Raw genomic sequence first — 25080 nt, forward strand, 5'->3', positions numbered from 1 at the left:
CCATGTGCACATGTCACTCAAACACAGAAGCAGGAAACTATTTCAACTCCTCAGTTCAGAGAAACAGAAACTGAAGTGTTGTTGAGCTGTTGTGTGTTTGTGTCTCTCTGTATTCATGCAGTAAAATGGCAGAAGCCAGAATTTCAGTGGATCAGGATGAGTTCATGTGTCCAGTGTGTCTGGATCTCCTGAAGGATCCAGTGACTATCCACTGTGGACACAGTTACTGTAAGATCTGTATTACAGACTGCTGGGATCAGGAGGATGAGAAGAGAGTCTACAGCTGCCCTCAGTGCAGACAGACCTTCAGTCCAAGACCTGCTTTAGCTAAAAACACCATTCTGGCTGAACTGGTGGAGAAACTGAAGAAGACTAAACTTCCTGCTGACTGTTACGCTGGAGCTGGAGACGTGCAGTGTGACGTCTGTACTGGAAGAAAATACAAAGCCGTCAAGTCCTGTCTGGTGTGTCAGGAAACTTACTGTCAAACTCATTTTGACCGTCATGAGGAATTTCCCTCTCGTAAACCACACAAAGTGATTGATGCCACTGGACGACTGCAGGACATGATCTGCCGTAAACATGATAAAGAGCTAGAAATGTTCTGTATCACTGATCAACAGTGCATCTGTGTGTGGTGTAAGGAGAGTGAACATAAAAACCACAAAACTGTATCAACTGCAGCACAGAGGACAGAGACACAGGTATGAACTGAGAGGGATTGATCACACAGAAATGAAAGTGTCTTTATTTACTCACTCATTTACTCATGTTGTTCCAAACCGGTTTGAGTGAGTTTCTTCTGTGGAATATAAAAGATGACATTTTGAAGAATGTCTCGTCTATTTTAGTTTATACATTGTAAGTCAATGGAGTAAAAAAGTTTCAAGCTCCAAAAAGGAGAAAAAGCATAAAAGTAATCTAAACAACTAGTGGTTAAAGAAAGAAGTTCGCTTAAGTGTATTGACATGCACTAGTGTACTTCAAATTAAAAGTACATTTAAAAAAAAAACTGTACTTGCAGATAATATAATATTAATGAAATGAAAGGCCACTTAAGTGCGCTTAAAGAGAGTCAACTTTCATGACTGTTTCATAAGTACACTTTATAAAGTACACTTTTTATAATGTAAAATTAAAGGTTTACTTTAAAGTACATTTTAATGATATTTAATATTTCAATTTAACTCAATAGAATTATGAAATTACATTATATACTTAAATCTTACTTAAGCGGGTCAAAAAGTCACTCTTAAGTTCAGCTAATTGCTTTATATGTACATTTAAACTATAATACATTTTCATTTTATAGCAATTAACATGCAATTACGTTTCTGAAAACATTATGTTCAGTTCACACTTATTTCACAAATATATTATTTTAAAGTGTATAATTTCCAAAATAAGTGCACTTTTTAAAATGTTACTATCAAAAGAGCCAAATTTTTATTCACAGATCAAATCATTGATAAACTCATGTATGTGGAGCCCAAATCAAATTTGATGACATCAAAAACATCAAATTTCACTGGTGTTTGTGTCATGACATCATGGTGTTTAGTCATGTGACTGTGACATGAAAGAACCAATGAGGTTTGATGTTATTGACGTGTCAACATATTTTATTTGGACTCTGTAAACAGCTGAGACATTCTTCTAAATATCTTCTGTTGTGTCTCACAATAGACAGAAAGGTTTGGAGCGACATGAGGGAGAGTAAATGATGATACTAATGATATAAAACTAGGCACTGATGAAATACTGCTGACATTCATTTCAGGAAACCATGAATCTGTGGTTTGAACCAGACAGTAAAAACTTACCATGCAAGATCTTTAACCACTTCACCAACTCTGGATTCATGTAACTTTAATGTTTGTATGACAGTAGTTTTATGTGTCATTCCCTGTCATTCCAGAAACAGCTGAAGGAGACGCAGATGAAGATCCGTCAGAGAATCCAGCAGAGACAGAAAGATCTTCAGCATCTGAGAGAGGCTGTGAAGTCTCATAAGGTGAGTCTGGAGAAGAAGAGAAGTTTGAGACGTCTCAGTTTGGACTCTGTCAGTCGTGCTGAAGCCACTGTGTGATTGTGATGTGTGTGTAACAGTGCTCTGCACAGACAGCAGTGGAGGACAGTGAGAGGATCTTCACTGAGATCATCCGCTCCATTGAGAGAAGCCGCTCTGAGGTCACACAGCGGATCAGAGATCAGGAAAAGACTGCAGTGAGTCGAGCTGAAGGACGACTGGAGCGACTGGAGCAGGAGATCAATGATCTGAGGAGGAGAGACGCTGAGCTGGAGCAGCTTTCACACACACAAGATCACATCCAGTTCCTGCAGGTAACAGAGATCTAGAAGAACAGGATCATAGTGGACTTGAGCAAGATCCTGCTATGACAGAGAAACATTTCATGAGAGCAGAATGAGCCGTTGACTGAGATGTTGTCAGGAATTCAGTCAGATTCAGTCAAGTGTTGTGTTATCATATAATCATCAGTCAGACTCTCATCTGATCATCTTCTGTTTAAAGAGACACACTTACAAAGCCCTGGGAAATTTACCATTAAATATTAACTCATTTTTCCTTCTGGTTTCTTCTGTCTTGATGGAATCAGTGAACTTGATGGTATCAATATCCAGCCAACTAGATTTTTCAACGCTATCTCACAACCAATTCATACGAATTCGTACGAGTGATAAAAAGGTGGCTAATTCGTACGAATTTGTACGACCTCACTTGTACGAATTTGTACGATTTGTCTAAACCCACGTGATGGGTAGGTTTAGGGGCGGGGTCAGGGGAATGAATTCATACGAATTAGCCAATTTGTAAAATATGTACAATTTAGCAAAAATCTTACTAATTCGTACGAGTGAGGTCGTACAAATTCGTACGAATTAGCCACCTCGTAGAATTCGTACGAATTGCCGTGAGATCAGGCTGGATTTTTCATCATCTTTTTAATGAAATCTTTTATTTCTACTAAAATATTTTCAGTAATTAGTACCAAAATTGGGTCAGGTGATCTTCAAAGTTGATAATATTGATTTTTATTTCCATTACTGTAACAGTTTACCTGTAATTGATGAATTGTATCTACAAAGACTCCAGACAGGAAGTGAGGCTGTATATTAACAATGTTTATAAAATCCAAACAAAACCTGACCTTGGGATCCTTAAGGGTCCTTGTGAAGTTTCAGTGTCACTAACCAATCAAAAGTTGCATAATGATAGTCAGTCTACTTGTAACCTTTGGGCTGCTTTTCCTCAAATCTTCTCAACATGCAGATGTTTTTCATCCAAACACCTAGAAAGTTCACACATAGTCCCTTGTGGAAAAGAAGTGTGCTTAACTGAATGTGCAATTGTAGTTAAATACTTCAAATCTTACAGATATATATATATATAGATATATATATAGATATATATATATATATATATATATATATCTTTTTTGTTTTTAACCCAACTTGCAGATCATATAATATTATTGAAATAAAAGTCAACTTAAAAAGAGACACTGTCATGATTATTGTCACGGTTTAGCAGAGGTAGACGACAAGACGAAAAAGATATGTGCAAAAGATTTTATTAAAGGATTAACCATAACCAAGCACAAAACGTTAACGAGAACCGTCAAATGAGAATTGAAACACAGGCATATAAATACTAGGAGCAAACAAAGATAATTGGATAAACACAGGTGAAGCAAAGAGGGAACTAATGAGTAACTATAGTAACAAACAAGAGGGAAATGAGTAACCTAGGAGACAAATGAGTGAAAACAAAAATTATCTAAACAGTGTCCATGTGACAACTATGTTTCTTAACACAATTTAAATAGACTTTTTAAAAATTGCACTTTGTAACAATCAAATTAAAAGTTTTAATTTGTATATTAGAAATCATTATGTTTTAATAATATTTTTTTCCTCCAAAGATTCTCTATTGGGTTTAGGTCTGGAGACTGGCTAGGCCACGCCAGAACCTTGATATGCTTCTTACAGAGCCACTCCTTGGTTATCCTGGCTGTGTGCTTTGGGTCATTGTCATGTTGGAAGACCCAGCCTCGACCCATCTTCAATGCTCTAACTGAGGGAAGGAGGTTGTTCCCCAAAATCTCGCAATACATGGCCCCGGTCATCCTCTCCTTAATACAGTGCAGTCGCTCTGTCCCATGTGCAGAAAAACACCCCCAAAGCATGATGCTACCACCCCCATGCTTCACAGTAGGGATGGTGTTCTTGGGATGGTACTCATCATTCTTCTTCCTCCAAACACGTTTAGTGGAATTATGACCAAAAAGTTCTATTTTGGTCTCATCTGACCACATGACTTTCTCCCATGACTCCTCTGGATCATCCAAATGGTCATTGGCAAACTTAAGACGGGCCTTGACATGTGCTGGTTTAAGGAGGGGAACCTTCCGTGCCATGCATGATCTCAAACCATGACGTCTTAGTGTATTACCAAAAGTAACCTTGGAAACGGTGGTCCCAGCTCTTTTCAGGTCATTGACCAGCTCCTCACGTGTAGTTCTGGGCTGATTCTCACCTTAGGATCATTGAGACCCCACGAGGTGAGATCTTGCATGGAGCCCCAGTCCGAGGGAGACTGACAGTCATGTTTAGCTTCTTCCATTTTCTAATGATTGCTCCAACAGTGGACCTTTTTTCATCAAGCTGCTTGGCAATTTCCCTGTAGCCCTTTCCAGCCTTGTGGAGGTGTACAATTTTGTCTCTAGTGTCTTTGGACAGCTCTTTGGTCTTGGCCATGTTAGTAGTTGGATTCTTACTGATTGTATGGGGTGGACAGGTGTCTTTATGCAGCTAACGACCTCAAACAGGTGCATCTAATTTAGGATAATAAATGGATTGGAGGTGGACATTTTAAAGGCAGACTAACAGGTCTTTGAGGGTCAGAATTCTAGCTGATAGACAGGTGTTCAAATACTTATTTGCATCTGTATCATACAAATAAATAGTTAAAAAATCATATATTGTGATTTCTGGATTTTATTTTTTTAGATTATGTCTCTCACAGTGGACATGCACCTACGATGACAATTTCAGACCCCTCCATGATTTGCAAGTGGGAGAACTTGCAAAATAGCAGGGTGTTCAAATACTTATTTTCCTCACTGTATATATATATGTAACAAAAAAAAAAAAAAATATATATATATATATATATATATATATATATATATATATATATATATATATATATATATCTCATATAAGTAATATTCTCTGTCTTGTCACTTAAAACTTAAAAAAAAAAAAAAATATATATATATATATATATATATATATTTTTTTTTTATTATTATTTTATTTATATATATATATATATATATATATATTACATTTTTTGGATGCTAAACTATTGTTTATTATAGCCTTTGTACTTCACTCACGTTCCAATATTGAAGGGAAAAATTATCCTCTTCACATGTGCAAAAATGTGCTTGGAAACATCACAGTTGAGCGGTGCTTACTGTGAATAGTATGAATTGTACTACTGACTATTTAAACAGAGCAGTGTAATTTTTATATGTTAGGTTGACTATTTTATTATTATATTTTATTAAGGCTATAATGAACAGACTGCGATGTCAAGATTGCAATGCTGGAATGTGTGTGTGTGTGTGTGTGTGTGTGTGTGTGTGCCCGCGCCACACACACACACAGCCAGTATACACACACAGCCAGTATAAAAAGATACTATTTTTGTTCATATAGGACATCATTCAAACTGCAAAGTGTTAACTTATATTTGTGTACAGTCGAAATAAAACACAACAGCCCCGAAATGGCGCTAATTTTAAAATTAAACTAAAATGCTCACGGCTGCACGGGCATTCATAACGGTGCGCGTCCACAGCGAGGAACGGGCAGAGAAGAGCAAACGTTTTTTAGTTCATTCCTACTTCCATAGGAATTCATTGAAAACGCTCGCTCTGCTCTGCACCATTATCCATGTCAGTGCGGACGAACATATTTTACTTTCGTTTTTTAAGTTAGCGATTCAAAAGCCCGCAGCGGTGTCACACGTTGAATAACCGGTGGTAAAATATTCTCACCGTCACATACCTAGTATGATACAATAGGCCTACCTGATTTTGAACACAAGAGGGCAGTATAGCACTATGAATGACATAATTTTTTTTTTTTTTTTTTTGCAACTTTATTTATGATTTTCAACAAAACATTGACATAAGTTCAGCATTTCTTACAAAAGTTGTGTGAACTCCACCCCCCACCCCCCCAGCCCCATCCAGGTGGCATCCCCACAAAAAAGAAAACAAGTATACACAAAAAAATAAATAAAAAATAAATAAAAAAATTAATAAAATTAAAAATAAAATTCCTAACAGTCAGAATGCGGGCATTGAGGAGACTAGGGACGGCAGTCAGAGAAAAGAGCAAGAAACTGAATTACCAACAAATAAAAAACAATGAGTCAGGCAAAAGGCAGACTCTTGATATGGGTTATGAACTGTGACCAGGTTCTGTCATTTTTACCCTCCAAGCCGTGCACTGTATACCTAATCTTTTCCAGAGCTAATCCCAACATCACCTCTCTAATCCAATGGACATAGGTAGGAGGGTTTTTCGCCTTCCAGTTCAACAGTATCAGACGGCGGGCATGCAACGAAGCATAGGCTATTGCATTTTTATGGAGGTGGGAGAGCTTTAGCTCATCACGTGCTACACCGAAGATAGCTATCAAGGGGTCAGGCCGCAGTGTTTCGCCAGATATAGCTGATAGTGATTGAAAAATTGATGACCAAAAACCATACAAAGATGGACATGACCAAAACATGTGCCCCAAAGAAACAGGAGAATAATGACATCTAGGACAGTTTGGTGCAACATTAGGGTATAATTTAGACAGTCTGTCATTTGAGTAATGCAACCTGTGGACAACCTTAAATTGAATCAAGCCATGTCTAATACAGAGAGAAGATGTGTGTATACGCTGTATGGTATTTTTCCAGATGTCTGCCGGTATCATTTCTCCAAACTCTCCTTCCCACGCTGCCCTGATTTTGTCCCATGTATGAGGGCAGCTATCAAGAATTAATGCATAGATCTTTGATATTGCTCTTTTAGTAGGTTGACTCACATTAAGAACTAAATACAGTAGGTCTTTAGAGGGTGGAGATGGGTACCCTGAGAAAAATTTAGAGGCAAAACTTCGAGCCTGAAGGTATCTAAAGTAGTGAGACTAAATTATGGTCTTCACATAAAGATTTAAATGAAACAAAGCCATCCTCAGTGAAGAGATCTCGAAAGAAGACCAAGCCACTTCTGTGCCAAGCTGCAAATGAATGGTCTATTTGAGATGGTACAAAAAGATGATTAAACATTATTGGAGAGAAGCTACATGTATTTGTCAAATTAAAATGTTTCCTGAATTGACCCCAGATCTTAATCGAATTCTGAACCACCAAATTTGAGTTCAGCTCAGTTGATTTAATATTTAGTGGGAGAGGGGCAGTTAAGATCGAAATCGGAGAAACTGGGAGTGTAGCTCTCAGTTCCATATCAGTCCAGACTGGACCCTCCTTATCTGCGAATATGGTTATCCAGTATGTCAGCTTAACAATATTGGCTGCCCAATAATAAAACAAGAAATTAGGTAAACCCAAACCCCCATCATATTTAGCTCTCTCCAGGCTTGCTTTCTTCATACGTGCAGGTTTTTTGTTCCATATGAACAAAGAGATACAGCGGTCCAGCTGAGCAAAATAGGATTTGGGGAGAAAAATGGGAATCATTTGGAATAAATAAAGAAACCTGGGCATTACAGTCATCTTCACTGCATTTATCCGTCCTGCCAGGGAGAATGGAATTTTTGACCACCTATCCAGATCAGTTTTGGTACGATCTAAGATAGACCTGTAGTTATACTGGAAAATAGCCTTAATTGAGCCAGCTATTTCTATTCCAAAATAAGTAAATTTGTCATTTTCAATTTTAAAAGGCAAATTTTCATAAGTGATCTGTTTTGCCAGATTATTTAATGGAAACAATAAAGATTTTGACAAATTAACTTTATACCCCGATATGTTACTAAACTTTTGTAGCCAGTGGAGAAGATGGGGCATACTCTCAATTGGGTCTGACATCTGCAAAAGGAAATCATCAGCATAAAGCAAAGTTTTATGTTTTATTTCACCCCTGGATATACTCTTAATCCTCCCATCAAATCTGATAGCAATTGCCAGTGGTTCGATCGCAATGTCAAACAGGAAGGGCGACAGGCAGCAACCCTGCCTTGTTCCTCTGTAGAGCGGAAAATATTCCGAGATCAGACCATTTGTCCTGACTGCTGCCATAGGTGTTGAATATAGAACTTTGATCCACCTACAGAAAGTAGGCCCCATGCCGAATTTTTCTAAAACTGCGAAAAGATAGGTCCATTCGATTCTGTCAAACGCCTTTTCAGCATCAAGGCTCAGAATAACTTCCGGATGTATTGTTGAATGGGGGCAAAATATCACACTAAATAGTCTTCTCACATTAAAAAATGATTGCCGTCCGGGAATGAAGCCTGTTTGGTCCTCATCAATAATGGTGGAAATAATAGGGTCTAACCTTTGTGCAAGAGTTTTGGTTAAAATCTTATAGTCACAGCACAGAAGGCTTATTGGCCTGTATGAACTACATTGTACAGGATCCTTATCTTTCTTTAGTAAGACTGAAATCGTGGCCTGGGTAAGCGTCTGCGGCAGATTTCCAGTAGCCAAAGCTTCATCATAGACTGATTTCAGGATGGGTGTGAGTTTAGAAGAGAATTCCTTGTAGAACTCCATGGGGAAACCGTCCGGACCTTGCGCCCTTCCTATCTGAGACAACTTGATGGCACTCGCTATTTCCTCAAGCGACAACGGCTGTTCTAGAGATGACTGAGCATCTGGGGAAAGCTTGGGGAGATCCAGCGAATCAAGAAATGAGTAGATCTCAAACGAGTTACTACCTACCTCTGATTGATATAGGGTAGAATAAAATTGTTTAAACTGGTCATTAATGACTCGGAGGTTGCGGGATATCGAGTCAGCACCTATTTCAATTCCTGAAATCATTTGTTCAGCCGACTGCTGTTTGAGCTGCAGTGCAAGGCGCCTCCCTGCCTTATCTCCATGCTCATAATATACCTGTCTGGATTTAAAAATATTAAAAAAAAAATTTTCGGCTTTCCATGTCATAAGCGTGTTAAATTCTGTTTGCAGCAGTAATTTCTCCTTAAAAAGATCTGGCGTAGGTGAAAGAGCATAGCGCTTGTCAAAATCTGCAATTTTGTCAGCCAGTCCTTTAAGTTGTTTAGAACGCTCCTTATCTCTATGTGCCACATAAGAGATAACTTGGCCCCTAATATAGGCTTTCATAGACTCCCACAAAACTCCCCTTGACACATCCTGAGTGTCATTAATTTCCAAAAAGAAGTCGATCTGATTGTTGAGAAATATTCTAAAGTGTTTACATAAAAGTAATTGGGGATCTAGCCGCCATGTTTGTTGGGGCGCTACATTGCCTGGGAAAACTAAATCCATCTGTACTGGGCTGTGATCTGATATCACTATACTGTGATATTTGGTGCTGGAAATTAAGGGTAATAGCTGGTTATCGACAATAAAGTAATCAATCCTGGAGTAACTATGATGAACAGGGGAGAAAAAAGAAAATTGCTTCGTAGTTGGATTTTTTATAGGCCAAGGGTCTGATAAGCCGTAAGAACGAAGGAGAGAATTGATAGCCACTGCAGCTGACGAGAAAGTATTGTTCGACCTTACGCTTGACCTGTCCAACTGAGGATGAAGGACACAATTAAAGTCTCCACAGTGGAATTAGTTTGTAGGAGTTAAGGTCTGGGAGAGTCGGAAAAAATTAAGAAAGAATTGTGCATTGTCCCAGTTAGGTCCATAGATATTAGCCAATATTAATGGTGTGTTAAATAGCTTGCCCACTACAACAATATATCTGCCATTAGCATCTGATATTACGTCAGAGTGTTCAAATGGAATCCCCTTCCTAATTAGGATTGCCGTTCCCCTGGCTTTATAGTTAAAACGAGAATGATATATTTGTCCAATCCACTTACAGCTTAGTCTTTTATGGGAGTTAATATTTAAGTGCGTCTCCTGTAGGAAAATTACATCAGGTTTGAATGATTTCAAATTACTAAATACTTTGCTCCTTTTAACCATATTATTCAGCCCTTTGACGTTCCAGCTAATAAATGAAACCGCTTCTTGTTGATTATTTACATTATCCAGAATCATAGTGCCACAATTGATAATGAACCGGTCCTACACGTTGGCTATACCTCAGTACTTCAATGCCTGTTTGAGTCATATCATAAACCACAAATAAACCCAAAACAAAACTAACAAAAACGAACAGATAAACATAGATAAACCTCTTACCATCCTGGGCCCCTGGGCTGGTCTTCCTTAAACCTGAGACCGCCCTGAAAACTCTCCTCTCTCTCCTAGGCATATAACACGTTTACACTAACTTCAACTCTTACATGAACTCAGCAAAGGTAGAACAAAATGTAACAGGACCCTTGTCTCAACACTATTATTGCTACATGCATGCCGGTACCCATCTGTTTACAGGCTGATACGGTTTCAAACACTCACAGTTGGAAGATAATCCCACAATAAAAGAGTAAAATCAAATAAAATTAATGACACTGGTGGTAATAATGGGATTAATTAAACAGAATACATTAGAAAACAAAATAAAAGTACAATTAGGGTTATAGTGTCAAGTTGAGACTCTATCCACACTGACGTGGCAGAGAAAAGGGAAAACCAATGAGGATACTAAAGATATTCTTAAATAAAATATTCTCCAGGCCACATGATGTCCACATAAACCCTCAACATATTGTAGTAAGCTATGCATTGTCCAAACATAAAATGCATCCAACTGTAGCGTGGCGACGTTTACCAGTCAAAGCCTGCACAGACTACAGCAATGCTAACATGCAGCGTGATACCTGTTATGGTCGGTGAATTAACTGTCACTCTCCCTCCGTCTCCCGTGAGCGCAGATTGGTCTCGATGTAGTGCTTTGCTTGATCGGGTCTTCGAAAGACATCTGCTCGCCAGCTGGGGCCGTGATCTTCAATGTAGCTGGATACAGGAGACCATATTTCACACCTGTACACCGGCGAAGCAATCCTCTCACCTCGGTAAAGGCTGCTCTCTTTTTCCTGACGGCGGCCGAGTAATCTGGGTAGATGTAAAAACGCTTCCCATTGTGGGTGATGGGACCTGCTCCCATGGCCTTCCGAAGAACATCCACTTTCTCCTGAAAGTAGTGGAACTTTGCGATTATTGGTCTCGGGGCCTCCCCATCCTTTGGCCTCGGCTGCAGGCTCCTATGCGCCCGATCAAGCGTCGGCGTATAGTCGAGGGCTAGCGCTTCCTTCAACAATTCAGCCACGGCTCTCTCCGGTCGTATATTTCCGAATCCCTCTTCTACTCCGATTAGTCTGCAGTTATCTCGCCGCTGCCGTGACTCCAGATCATCGGTCTTATCTACCAACCGGGCAACTTGAGTAGATAGCGTATCAACTTGAGCTACAACACGGTTAGCCTGGCCATTAGCTTCCTCCTCAAGATCATTAATGCGGGTTGATAATGTGGCGCTTTCTTTCTGTATTTCTTCAATAACCTTCGCAAACTCTGCGCGCACATTCAGGATTTCTGTCTTTAAATCACTCGCTAAGTTGTCCATTTTCTTGTGTAATTCACCTGCAGCTGCCATCACAGACGAGTCGATCTTGACTAGCACATTCTGCTCCGTTTGCTTTATGGCAGCCATGACTGCGCCGAGATCCGACCCTGACCCCACCTCCGCGGTCGGATCCACATCAGGCAAGTCTAGGGCATCAGGCCCTGGCCTCGGCTTTTGCGATTTAGGCATTTTGAGCAGCTTTGGACTAAAATCAAAAAAATAAATACTACTAATTCGAAGAACTAGGCACACTAGAGACAGGTTCGCACCGGAAAGAACGAAAAGGAGAGTGGGAAAATTAAATAAATGTTCAATCCAAGCAGAGCTCGCAAGAACACGTCTTCACATGTCGCTGCTCAGCTGCGCCCCCCTTATTTATTTTTTGGACTAAAAAAAACATTCTGGATGTTTTTAAACTTAAACAATTATTAAATTTAAAAAAAAAAAAGAATAAAATGGGTTTAGTTCTGATATTTGTATAATTTTATATAGAAATAAATGGTGCATAGCAAAACCGTTTGAGATATTTATTATCTGTTTACAATTTAGCATCTTTAATGTATTTTCATCATGTTGAAAAAGTTTGGTGTGAATAAAATAAACCACTTAAGAGATGAATGGGTAAAAATTCATAGGCTAATTTTGCAAAGAAATACACATTTAAACCAAAATATCTGACTTCCTGTTGCTCGGAGCTAATGACTGTAAATTAGAAAATTGTCCGGCTCGATGAGACCAATATGTGCACCAAGTTTTGTTGCTGTAGATGAATCTAACCCCCCACTTTGGTCAAAAGGTGGCACTACTGAGCCATTCCACCACACCTGTTTCTGAAACTTTACACATGTCTACTGGCTAATAAATGTGTCTGTAGAGTTTTATGCAATTTCAAGCATGCTAACAGTCTCAAAAGCATCAAAAAAGAATATTAAAGTTCGATGCGTTGCGATGGCAACAGTATCTAAGATATCAATAATCCTTTCACAGGTCTACATCTGCCGTGTGTCTACATTATACACATAAAGTTTGAAGCAAATCGGGTAAAAATAAAAGAGTGATTTCAAAGCATTTTGAAAGTGACAAACTTCCTGCAGCCAGTTGGTGGCGCCATAACTTTGACTCACAATAGTCACATCCATGTGATCGGCCTCTTACAACGAACGCACTGCGGAAGTTTCATCAAGATCAGTTAATGTATGCAGAAGTTATAACACACTTCCTGTGTCCCATTATTCGCCATAAATCCGTTTCCTCGTCACGGCCAAACCGTTCGAGATATCAAAAATTCATTCGCAAGAATTCATCCTCAATGTCTTGACTTCATTCACACTGAGTTTGGTGGCGATTGGATGAATTCCCTAGGAGGAGTATTTCACAATCTATTGTATGCATTTTCCAAACAATGTATAATAACTGACTTCCTGTTGAGCTTTTTGCTGTCAAGTCCCCCTGCCACGCCCCGGTACCAGCTTCAGCCCGGCCCTGATGGCCGCAGGTTCTGACGTGTGTGCAAAATTTCAAGAGTTTTTGAGCATGTTAAGGGCCCCAAAAGTGGCAAAAAGGCAAAAAAAAAATCCTTCCGGAAACAATAGGGCCTTCGCCCTTTCAGGGCTTGGGCCCTAATAATTAAAGTTGGGCGTACACGGTGCGATTTTTGCTGTTTTTACGAGCTCGCAGATGATTTTTTTCACTCGGGAGAAATCGAGTGGAATCGGTTATGCTCGCATGGTCGCGGCTCGCAGCGTGTGAGAGGAATTACGAGCCGAGCCGAGCACGTTATGAGCACCTCCCCGACCTCCCGATCATTTTTAAACATGTTTAAAAAATTCGGGGAGTCGGCCAGATTTTCACCAGCTGTCCCCTATTGCCAAATCATACACAACCACGTCGATGGGGCTACCTCAGTGGCAGCAACCATACAGCGTGCGCATACACTGTCTCTCTCTCACACTCACACACACACACACACCTCTCTCTCTCTCTCAAGTTTGTATGTTGAAAGGCTACTGTTCTCTGCTTTACGAAAAATCATTTGCACACACATTTCTGTCATTTTTTCTATCTGAAGCTTTGCCTGCATGCAACATTGACGGTCTCTGTGTTTAGCACGAAAGCCCACGTGATTGCTGCCGGCTCGGGATAAAATTAGTGCAGGACAGTCGTGCCATGTACCAGCTGCTTTGACACGATTATCAGTTAAACTGACTCGCAACGTGTGCAATATCTCACGACCTCCCGAGTGTCCGAACCTGGGGTGCGTTTCCCGAAAGCATCGTTAGCCAACTATGGTCGCAAGTTCCCTCGTTACCAAGAGTTCAATGGACATTGCGATGAACTTGCGACCATAGTTGGCCAACGATGCTTTCGGGAAATGCACCCCTGGTCCGAACTCGCACCGTGTACGCCCGCCTTAAGTGCCTGAAAGCATTACATTCAATCTGCTCTTGAGTATATATATATTTAGATGATATTATTATTAAGTGTCAAATACTAGAGTTTGTAGCATTAAATGATGAATATGAGAAGAATGTGCTGATTGTGTGAAAGTGCTGGATTGAAGCGAGTCACTTGTCAAGTCAACAAGAGCCGCTCAGGGGTGCGTTTCCCGAAAGCATCGTTAGCCAACTATGGTCGCAAGTTCTGTCGTTATCAGCATAGTTCAACGATTTGGTGTTTCCCGAAACCATCGTAATTTAATTAATTGTACTACTGACTATTTAAACAGAGCAGTGTAATTTTTATATGTTAGGTTGACTATTTTATTATTATATTTTATTAAGGCTATAATGAACAGACTGCGATGTCAAGATTGCAATGCTGGAATGTGTGTGTGTGTGTGGCGCGGGCGCGATTGAACAGTGGACACATAAAAAGATACTATTTTTGACTGCAAAGTGTTAACTTATATTCGTCTTTTAGTTTGTCAAGAGATTTAAAGCACCGTTTTTGAAGACTGCGCATGTGCGAACACGTGCTCTACTATAGCCACTTTCCGACCGGAGGAACCTTTTCACAGTTCCTAGAACTATTGGCTAAAGTACCCGGATGTCGGCGTGTTCGCACCAAGGTTATTTTCGTAAACGAAAACTGAAACTAAGACTAAAACTATTGGTCAAAAAACATTTTCGTAAACTGAAATAAAATTAGAAATTTATAATAAATGAAAAACTAAAACTAAACGAAACTAACAACAGTTACTGAAAAACTAACTGAAATAAAATAATAATTAGCAAAAATAAATAATCGTTTTCGTATTTAATAAGCTCTTTACTTTGGTGGAAAGTCTGACCTGTTGCTGTTTAGGGAAATGCCTGTAATGGCGCTTCACACACGTGAAGTTGCTGAGGCGATTAACCGCTGTCCTGTGACGCGCTCAATGAAGGACCAGCGAACACATCACTAGTCTTAAGTGGCTGTTCTTAAAGGATGCGTCCGTGGCAGTGGAATGGGAAATAATAACTCAAGGTAATGAGACGCAAGTTGAACTTCTTTTAACTTGAGCAAAGCGTTTTTAGAATGTCCTTTCATTTGCGTGCGAAACGCGGGTGCAACAGCAAAACAAGTCCGTCAAGCACAAAAATACCTTTAATGTTGTGATGTCATGCTTTCATGAAGGTTGACAGGCTGAAAGGTGCTGTTGTTATCTTTGTTTTTACAAAAGATTTTCTGCTAATAATATTGTTATCCATGTGGAGACATGTCCACTCACACACACACTCTCTCTCTCTCACTCACTATCTTTGTTGGGATTCTCCATAGATGTAATGGTTGTTATATTGTACAAACTGTATATTCTGTCTCCTTACACTAAACCGACCCCTAAACATACCCATCACACACACACACACACACACACACACACACACACTGACTAACCCGACCCATCACACACACACACACACACTAACCCGACCTCTAAACCGACCCATCACACACACACGCACACACACACACACACACACGCGCACACACACACACTAACCCGACCCATCACACACACACACACTAACCCGACCCCTAAACCGACCCATCACACACACACACACACTAACCTGACCCCTAAACTGACCCATCACACACACACACACACACTAACCCGACCCATCACACACACACACACACACGCGCACACACACTAACCCGACCCCTAAACCGACCCATCACACACACACACACACACACACACTAACCCGACCCCTAAACCGACCCATCACACACACACACACACACACTAACCCGACCCATCACACACACACACACACTAAACCGACCCATCACACACACACGCGCACACACACACACACACACACTAACCCGACCCATCACACACACACACACTAACCCGACCCATCACACACACACACACTAACCCGACCCCTAAACTGACCCATCACACACACACACACACTAACCCGACCCCTAAACCGACCCATCACACACACACACACACACTAACCCGACCCATCACACATGCACACACACTAACCCAACCCCTAAACCGACCCATCACACACACACACACACACACACTAACCCGACCCCTAAACTGACCCATCACACACACACACACACACACGCGCACACACACTAACCCGACCTCTAAACCGACCCATCACACACACACACACACTAACCCGGCCCATCACACATACACACACGCGCACACACACTAACCCGACCCCTAAACCGACCCATCACACACACACACACACACTAACCCGACCCCTAAACCGACCCATCACACACACACACACACTAACCCGACCCATCACACACACACACGCGCGCACACACTAACCCGACCTCTAAACCGACCCATCACACACACACACACTAACCCGACCCATCAGACATACACACACGCGCACACACACTAACCCGACCCCTAAACCGACCCATCACACACACACACACACACTAACCCGACCCCTAAACCGACCCATCACACACACACACACACACACACACACTAACCCGACCCATCACACACACACACACACACTAAACCGACCCATCACACACACGCGCACACACACTAAACCGACCCATCACACACACGCGCACACACACACACTAACCCGACCCATCACACACACTAACCTGACCCCTAAACCGACCCATCACACACACACACACTAACCCGACCCCTAAACCGACCCATCACACACACAGACTAACCCGACCCATCACACATACACACACGCGCACACACACTAACCCGACCCCTAAACCGACCCATCACACACACACACACACACACTAACCCGACCCCTAAACCGACCCATCACACACACACACACACTAACCCGACCCATCACACACACACACGCACACACACACTAACCCGACCTCTAAACCGACCCATCACACACACACACGCACACACACACTAAACCGACCCATCACACACACGCGCACACACACACACACACACACTAACCCGACCCCTAAACCGACCCATCACACACACTAACCCGACCCCTAAACCGACCCATCACACACACACACACACTAACCCGACCCATCACACAGACACACACGCGCGCACACACTAACCCGACCCCTAAACCGACCCATCACACACACACACACACACACACACACTAACCCGACCCCTAAACCGACCCATCACACACACACACACACTAACCCGACCCATCACACACACACACGCACACACACACTAACCCGACCTCTAAACCGACCCATCACACACACATACACACACTAACCCGACCCATCACACACACACACACACATACACACTAACCCGACCCATCACACACATTTTCAAAAAAACTCATTCTGTGTGATTTAATTTAGGCCCACAGTGACACAAGTCCCCATGAGTGTTTGTGCATTCAGGTGTAAGTCCCCACCACGTTAGAAAAACATGTACACACTCACACACACTCACACACTGCATAGATACTTCATTATTTAATCACACTGGCTTCACAGCAGGTTGTCAGATTAATTTAGCTGTTTTTTTGTTGTATGTACCAGTGTCACTCTGAAAAAAGCGTCACTCTGCGTCTCGCTTTGGAAGTGTTCTGTTTGCTCTGCTAAACTATAATTACTAAAACTAAAACTGAAACTAAATAAAATAAAAACTAAATAGAAATGTGTTTGCAAAATAAAAACTAAACTTAAACTAACAAAACCATTAATGAAACTAACTAAAACTAAACTTAAATTTAAAGCAAAATTGAAAACGATATTAAAATAAAAACTAATTTAAAAAAGCAAAACTATAATAACCTTGGTTCGCACCGCAGGAACTAGGAACGATTTTAGTTCTAGGAAGTGGGAACTCCATTTGGAGGAACTAATTTAGGTCCTACTTCAGAGTAGGGTCTAAACCAGCACTATAGGAACTACCCGTGACGTTAGTGTACGCTGATTTGCCGAACGCACGCGGAACACCAGCACCCGCCATTTTTAAAACAGCTATATGTAAACACACAGATTATAGCCTATATATTTACTCCATAAACCAGGGAACGGCAACTGGCGGCCCGCGGGCCAAAACTGGCCCGCCAGCAATATTTTCTGGCCCGCCGGATTATTTTGGAAGTCCTAAATGCTGCACAAAACTCTTCCAATACTTGAGAAAAGCCGTAGTCGCGCGGCGATTTCACCGCCGCATAGGCTACTGTGTGAAACGCACATAGGGAATCATGCGGCGCGGGATTACATTTTAAAGTAGCCTAACTGTGCGTTCACACCGGACGCGAATAGCGCGTCAAATTCGCGCCTGCCGCGTCTAGTTATACGCTTGACCACTTTTGTGTCCATTCGCGCGTCAAAAGACGGTAGCGGTCAGAACTCTGGTGTACTTTGGAAGGAGCAGGCGGTCTGACTGACAATAGCTCATCCCGACACCTTTTGACAGCGTATCCGCACTTAATTCTGACCACCTGTACACCTAGCTCTGAGGAGCTGTTTGGTACTGAAACCATTGTCAGTCAACAACAACATTCTTTTTTTGCAAGGATGTTTGAAATAGTTCGGTAGAAATTAGTATACTTCATTTGTCAGTAGGGCAATATGATTTTCGTTTATGTTGCTTAGAAATTTGAGTGATAGGCTTTGTCCTATTTCATTTATGTTATTTATATTTCATAATTTTTTTCTGTGGCATTTTTTTCTCTGCTGTCAGTAGGCCTACAATGTTAAAATAGCCTAATATTTATATTGACGGACCTCCTTTAACCTTAGGTGTGTGTGTGTCCCAAATAAATAATAATACAAAAAAAGGAATAAAGTTCAAAAGTCGGACTGTAAGCGAATGAGGCATAATCTGTTCTGTTACCACAATAGTACTTGATCTGTTTAAAATGATTTCCTTGATATATGCCTAAGGTGTTAAATTCAAAATCAAAAATCAAAATGAAAATTTGTCTAATCCGGTAATTCATTTTTTCTATTTTTGATCTGAGCACAATCATAAAATCAGAAAACCCGTCGTTATTCGTTTTTTCATTTTAGTTCAGGAAATAAATAATGGAAAAACAAGTCGTTTTTCATCTTTTTATTTTTGTTTTTAATTTGAAAAAAACTATTGAAGGATGGACCCATCATATTCTGCGATTATAGGCCTATATAAGAGTATTTAATTTGTATCCATAGGCCTACTCTGTGTAGCTGGCCCGCCATCTACTGGCTAAAAAAATATTGGCCCGTGGCCAAAGTTACTTGCCGACCCCTGCCATAAACTAACTATACAAACATGGAAAACAGTGATAGATGGGTCTCTAAACCTTTATGCTGAAGAGAAAATCCAACGCAACTTTGAGGGGACCAAGCCAAACATGATTATGTTTATCTGCCCAGCTAGCAACACTGGACATCAACCACACGGCATAGGCTAATAACCTTTTTTTCATATACAGTCTCAGGGCTGCCAACTCTCACGCATTGAGCGTGAGACTCACGCAATTGACTCTTTTCATACGCTCTCACGCCACACATCCATTTTCTCACGCACAGAAAAATTGCGGAGCAAAGAGGTAACCTACTTTTAATATTAAACTAATTCTCAGCTCTTAGATTTCGCCAATTTTATTACGAAATTCAGACAAAAATACGTTTGGCGCTTGTAAATGTGACGTGACAGATCGCTGAGCGCCTCAGTTCAAGTGCACGTGAACCGATCATCTTTTTTATTTAAAGATGCAGTACAACTTACCAAAAGTATACATAATATCGACCAATTAGTGTTTTTCAACCACGGAAAGAGGTCAATATAACAGCAGGAGAACAATTATGTTACATAACGTTACATTTACCTCAGGAAAGCCATTTAATGACCATAGCATGTTAACTGAATAGAAAAAATAGCTAGAGAGGAGATTTTGCTGAGCACTATATTACATATTTATTATATTTTTACTTATGTCATTACATAATTGTTATTATAACAAAAACTGCATTATATTTAATTTAATTTGTTATTTTTAACCTTTAATAATACCAGCAGATTGGGCTCTCTATGTTTACAGCATTAGGTGAGATTATTTTTTTTAATAAAATTTAAAATAAACATGTATCGAAATTAGTCAATATTGAATCAAAATCGGAATCAAATCACAAGAATGGAATTGAAATCTTGAAATTTTTGTCAAGCAATAATAAAAACTGTCCCCTACCAGTCATTGTACAATGTAAACATTGTAACATGTTGTCACTAAACTTCATAAAATTCGATTTAGTTACCAAATGTTCTGACAATCACAATTACATACCCCAACCCCCCCCCCAAAAAAAACAAAAACAAATTTCACTCCAAGCTAAACTCAAAAGTTGGCAGCCCTGCAGTCTACTTTCTATAACAGTTCTATCTAATAACATATTAAACAGTACTGTTAGACAGATCGCTAACTAATAAACACAGAGAATGCGAGCATTGTTTGCTCTGGCGTTCTCAGCGCAGTCAATAAAGGTCCGTCGCGCCGTCAAAATAAAAGTCACCGTGCTTGCGTCACTCCCTTACCCCTCCTACCAGTTCCTATGGCCACTTGGCCAGTGCGAACGCAAACAGCAAAACCAAGTTTGGGGGAGAGTAGTTCTTAGAACTGTTTAGAAGTGGACAGTTCCTAGAACTAAGTTCCTGTAACTACTTGGTCGGAAAGCGGCTTATGTAAGAACGAGCCAAATATTGAGTCTGGTAATAAAGCAAAATAACTGAGAAAAATTAAAAATGGTCTTCAGATGCCATGTCTGTAACTTATATGACAAAATCTAGCGTTAATTCGATCTCAAACAGATTAATTAAAATAAGTTATTAGTCCACCACGTGCGAGACATCATAAACCAACGTGGTTAAACGATACTTTGTGACATACGGTTTCAAGGAAAGAGTTGTGACTAGCTAGTTGATTTCTCCAACGATGCATCGTACTATGGTAGTTAAGCAGCGAGCTATATAGTTGTACGGGAAACGCACCCCAGATCTGATATAGTGCAGGTTATTGGCTGAAGTGTGGAGATGATGAGTTTTGATTTCTGTTTTCTGTAGAGTTTCCAGTCTCTCTCAGCACCTCCTGAATCTACAGACGAACCCGACGTTTCCTTCAGTTCTCTCTCCTCTTTTGATGACATGAGAGAATCTGTCCGTCAGCTGAGAGACAAACTGGAGGATTTCTGCAAAGAGGAGCTCAAGAAGATCTCAGACGGAGGTAAAGTCCTGCGCCTCGTTTATACAGACGTGTGGAGAAAGATCCCAAATCTGAACGTACAACCGTTTCCTATGAATGTTCCTACGATTTATAAAACATTCATTTTGTAGAAAAAAATTATTAAATGCATCCCAGTTTATAAATCACAGTTATTAATATATTCAATTCAAGTCCATCAAATCCTCCTACAGAACGGCCACAAATATCTCTTGATGATTCAGAGATTTTTTTTTTTTATTACTGTTATTATTACTGCTGTTTTATTGTTGTTTTTGTGTTTTGTTGTTGTGTTCTGTGTTCTATGTTGTAAGTTTTGCACTCCTAAAAAAAAAAAAGAAAGAAATACGGACTCATCATCGTGCACAAGCTTTTATATACACATGACGGAGGATAAAATCCCTGGAATTTAGGATCAATCCGATGTGTGCGTTTTATAAATGAAGCCCCTGGAGATTATTAATCTGCTCTCAGAAATGAGTCCATCATCTAATATTATAGAGCATCATATTAGAAATATCTCAGAAATGGATGTATTTTATCTTGTCATTTCTCTTCACACTGTTCATGTCTGTTTATTTCCACAGTCACTTTCACCGACATGAATCCCAAGACCAGGAACGACTTCCTACAGTGTGAGTCACTAGAAAACAAGCAGAAAAACTCACTGAATGTGTTCATGTTCTTCCTGTAGAAGGAGAAATAAATCATGATAGAAGAGTTTTATAATTGATCATGTAAATGATGATTTGCACAGGATATTTAGTCAGCTGTACTGAGACACTGATGATGATACATTGAACATTGATTCATGAAGAGTTCAGATACATTAAAAGATCAGACAGATTCATAATTCCTGTTTCTGATGTGTTTTCTCTCCATCAGATTCCCATCAGCTCACTCTGGATCTGAACACAGTGAATAAACGCCTCAGTCTGTCTGAGAGCAACAGAGTGATTACTGACACTGACACAGAGCAGCCGTATCCTGATCATCCAGACAGATTTGATGTGCTTTCTCAGGTGTTGTGTAGAGAGAGTGTGTGTGGACGCTGTTACTGGGAGATTGAGTGGACTGGGAGTCACGTGTGTATATCAGTGTCATATAAGAGCATCAGCAGGAAGGAAGGGGGTGTTGAATGTTGGTTTGGATTTAATGATCAGTCCTGGAGTTTGGAGTGCTTTTCCTCCAGATACACATTCTGGCACAATAAGATAGACACTCCTCTCCTTGTAAAGCCCATCAGCAGAAGAATAGGAGTGTGTGTGGATCACAGTGCAGGAACTCTGTCCTTCTACAGCGTCTCTGACACAATGAGCCTCATCCACACAGTCCAGACCACATTCACTCAGACGCTCTATCCTGGGTTTTGGGTTGATTCTGGATCATCAGTGAAACTGTGTTAAATTTTCAGAACAGATTGTAGAGATTTTACCCATAATACTTTGAGCTCCATGATAAATCAGTAACAGTGAGATACAGAGACTCTTATTTTAATTTTCTTTAATATCTTAACTTCTGCCACAGAAATAACAGAATAAATGTGTGTATAAATCATTTATAGAGAAAATAAGAAGTGTGTGCGCGTGCGTTTGTGAAGTTATAATTGTACTGATGGAAATCATATTCATTTAGTTTTTATTGCAGTGACACATAATCATTTTAATATTACTATTAAAAGTACCTTTCATTTGAAATTATGAAATACAAACAAAATGAAAAGATGAACAAATAATGAAATGACAGAAATGGTTGTGAACAATGTAAGGAGTGAAGATGTGGAAAATGACATTAGTAATGGAGAAAATAGTGCTGGAAAACAATCACAGTTCAAAATGTGAGGAAAATTGTGATGCAGAAGATGAGGGATGAAGAAGCACTTTCTGAGATTTCAGATACTGGGTCACAAGGGATGGAAATCATGAACTCTTTACAAGAAATAAATGACTTTCACAACGTTTGATAAAGTTGTTGATGTAAAATAGTTGTAAAATGATGTAAAAAAATTGTTGCAAAAAGCAGTGAGCTCTAGTTCTGGATAAAAAGAAAAGATTCCTGCTGAATTAAACTAATGAAATAAAGGAAAAGAAAAGTGCAGCTTCACAAAAATATTTACTCTGTGCTTTTTTCTTTTCCATCTTCTTCTTGCTTCTCTATATGGATGTGTGGAGAGTCGAGACATTTCACTTCAGATCAACCAATAGACACTACATCAACATAAATGGAGAACACAGCATCCAGAGCAGTTACAGAAAAAAAGAAAAAGAAAGAAAAAAAATCAATATATTGTCACATGTTAAAAGCTCTCCCAGTAGGGTTTGGAGAGGATAACAGGATTAAATTAATCAAAATGGAGAAACGCAAGCGTGGAGGATTCCCTTCAGTCCTCTGCCCCAGAAATGTGAGCCAACCACTTGATGATGCAAAAATACAATTATTTTGTTAAACAAAGAAAATGGAAGCATTCAATATTCAGGAGAAGGTCTAGCCAAAACAACAAACAAAAGGGGAAACTTACTTGTAACAGTCATCAGCTGGAGTGCCCTTGAGAGCCACCAGAGGACACTCATCAGACTATCGTGATCCAGCTGATGACGTTACACAAAACAACAAGACCTCGCAGATAATGAATGTGTACATGGTTTAAATAGGCTGAGACTAACAAGGTAATGAGACACAGGTGGATGCAATCAGGGATGATGAGTCCGGGCAGTGAGTTATGGGAAATGTAGTTGTGAGGGAATCACGATAGTCTGATGTGGAGTGCCCTCTGGTGGCTCTCAAGGGCCCTCCAGCTGATGACCATTACATTACTATTGGAAGGAGAACTAAATTACCAGTTTTTAAATGTTTGCAATTACATAAAAACTATGTATAATAATCACAACTGAGGTGAATATATTGTATACTGTAGGCTACGTACTGTAAGTATAGTACTGTGTTGAATATAGTATATTAACACAGGCATCTAACTTTAAAATCAGAAATCAGCAAAAATCATGTGGTGGACTTCACTTTCCACTTCATTTACTCTGTTTTTACCAGTTCCACTAGATGGAGCCATCCGCCCAGCTGAATATTGAGGCCTGGATCTACAACACTTGGCAAAGTGATTCCATTTGTTGCATGAGTTGCAGCGTTTGTTAAAAGCTGGGCATTTGTTGCGCTCACCTCCACAATTGTTACATCGTCTTTTGTTCTGCTGCACTGCAAACACTTCAGGCTCTCTTTTGAGCTCCTTATACCCCTTCCAGAACGCTCAAACACACATATTCCGATTGCTGATTCTGATGTCAAGTCTTTTTCCATTCCCCTTAATAGTTGAGAACTGACTGCATCATTGTAGATGCCACAGACAATTCGGTCACGTATTAGTTCATCAGTTAGCGTACCAAGTCACATTTTTTAGCCAACAGTCTTTAGTAAGACTGAATTCCTTCGTCAGGTTTTTGCACTGTGATACTGAATGCATGTGTTGTACCCCTGAAAAGGGGGAGAAGATTAATACAAAACTCACGCAGTTTCTCCACTGGAAGCTTTATGTAGAATGTAATCAAAATTAATCATTTGTATAAACAAAATTAAACATTTCTATTACAAATTAACTTCATTGACATCTTTCATATCAGTATTCAGCAGT

At 40.1% G+C, this 25080-nt stretch overlaps 1 protein-coding gene across 1 annotated transcript; it reads left to right on the forward strand.

Moving 5' to 3' along the window:
* Positions 1 to 15: 15 nt before the first annotated feature.
* LOC311086123 (tripartite motif-containing protein 16-like) lies at positions 16 to 24943 on the forward strand. The gene is made up of 6 exons (XM_084118844.1): positions 16 to 704; positions 1919 to 2014; positions 2110 to 2343; positions 21284 to 21443; positions 22028 to 22075; positions 22326 to 24943. Exons 1-6 carry the CDS (start codon positions 126 to 128, stop codon positions 22844 to 22846), a joined length of 1638 nt encoding a protein of 545 aa, XP_083974970.1. The 5' UTR covers positions 16 to 125; the 3' UTR covers positions 22847 to 24943.
* The last annotated feature ends 137 nt before the right edge of the window (positions 24944 to 25080 follow it).

This window comes from Abramis brama, assembly GCF_963993115.1.
Source record: "Abramis brama genome assembly, chromosome: 1".
Taxonomy (NCBI): domain Eukaryota; kingdom Metazoa; phylum Chordata; class Actinopteri; order Cypriniformes; family Leuciscidae; genus Abramis; species Abramis brama.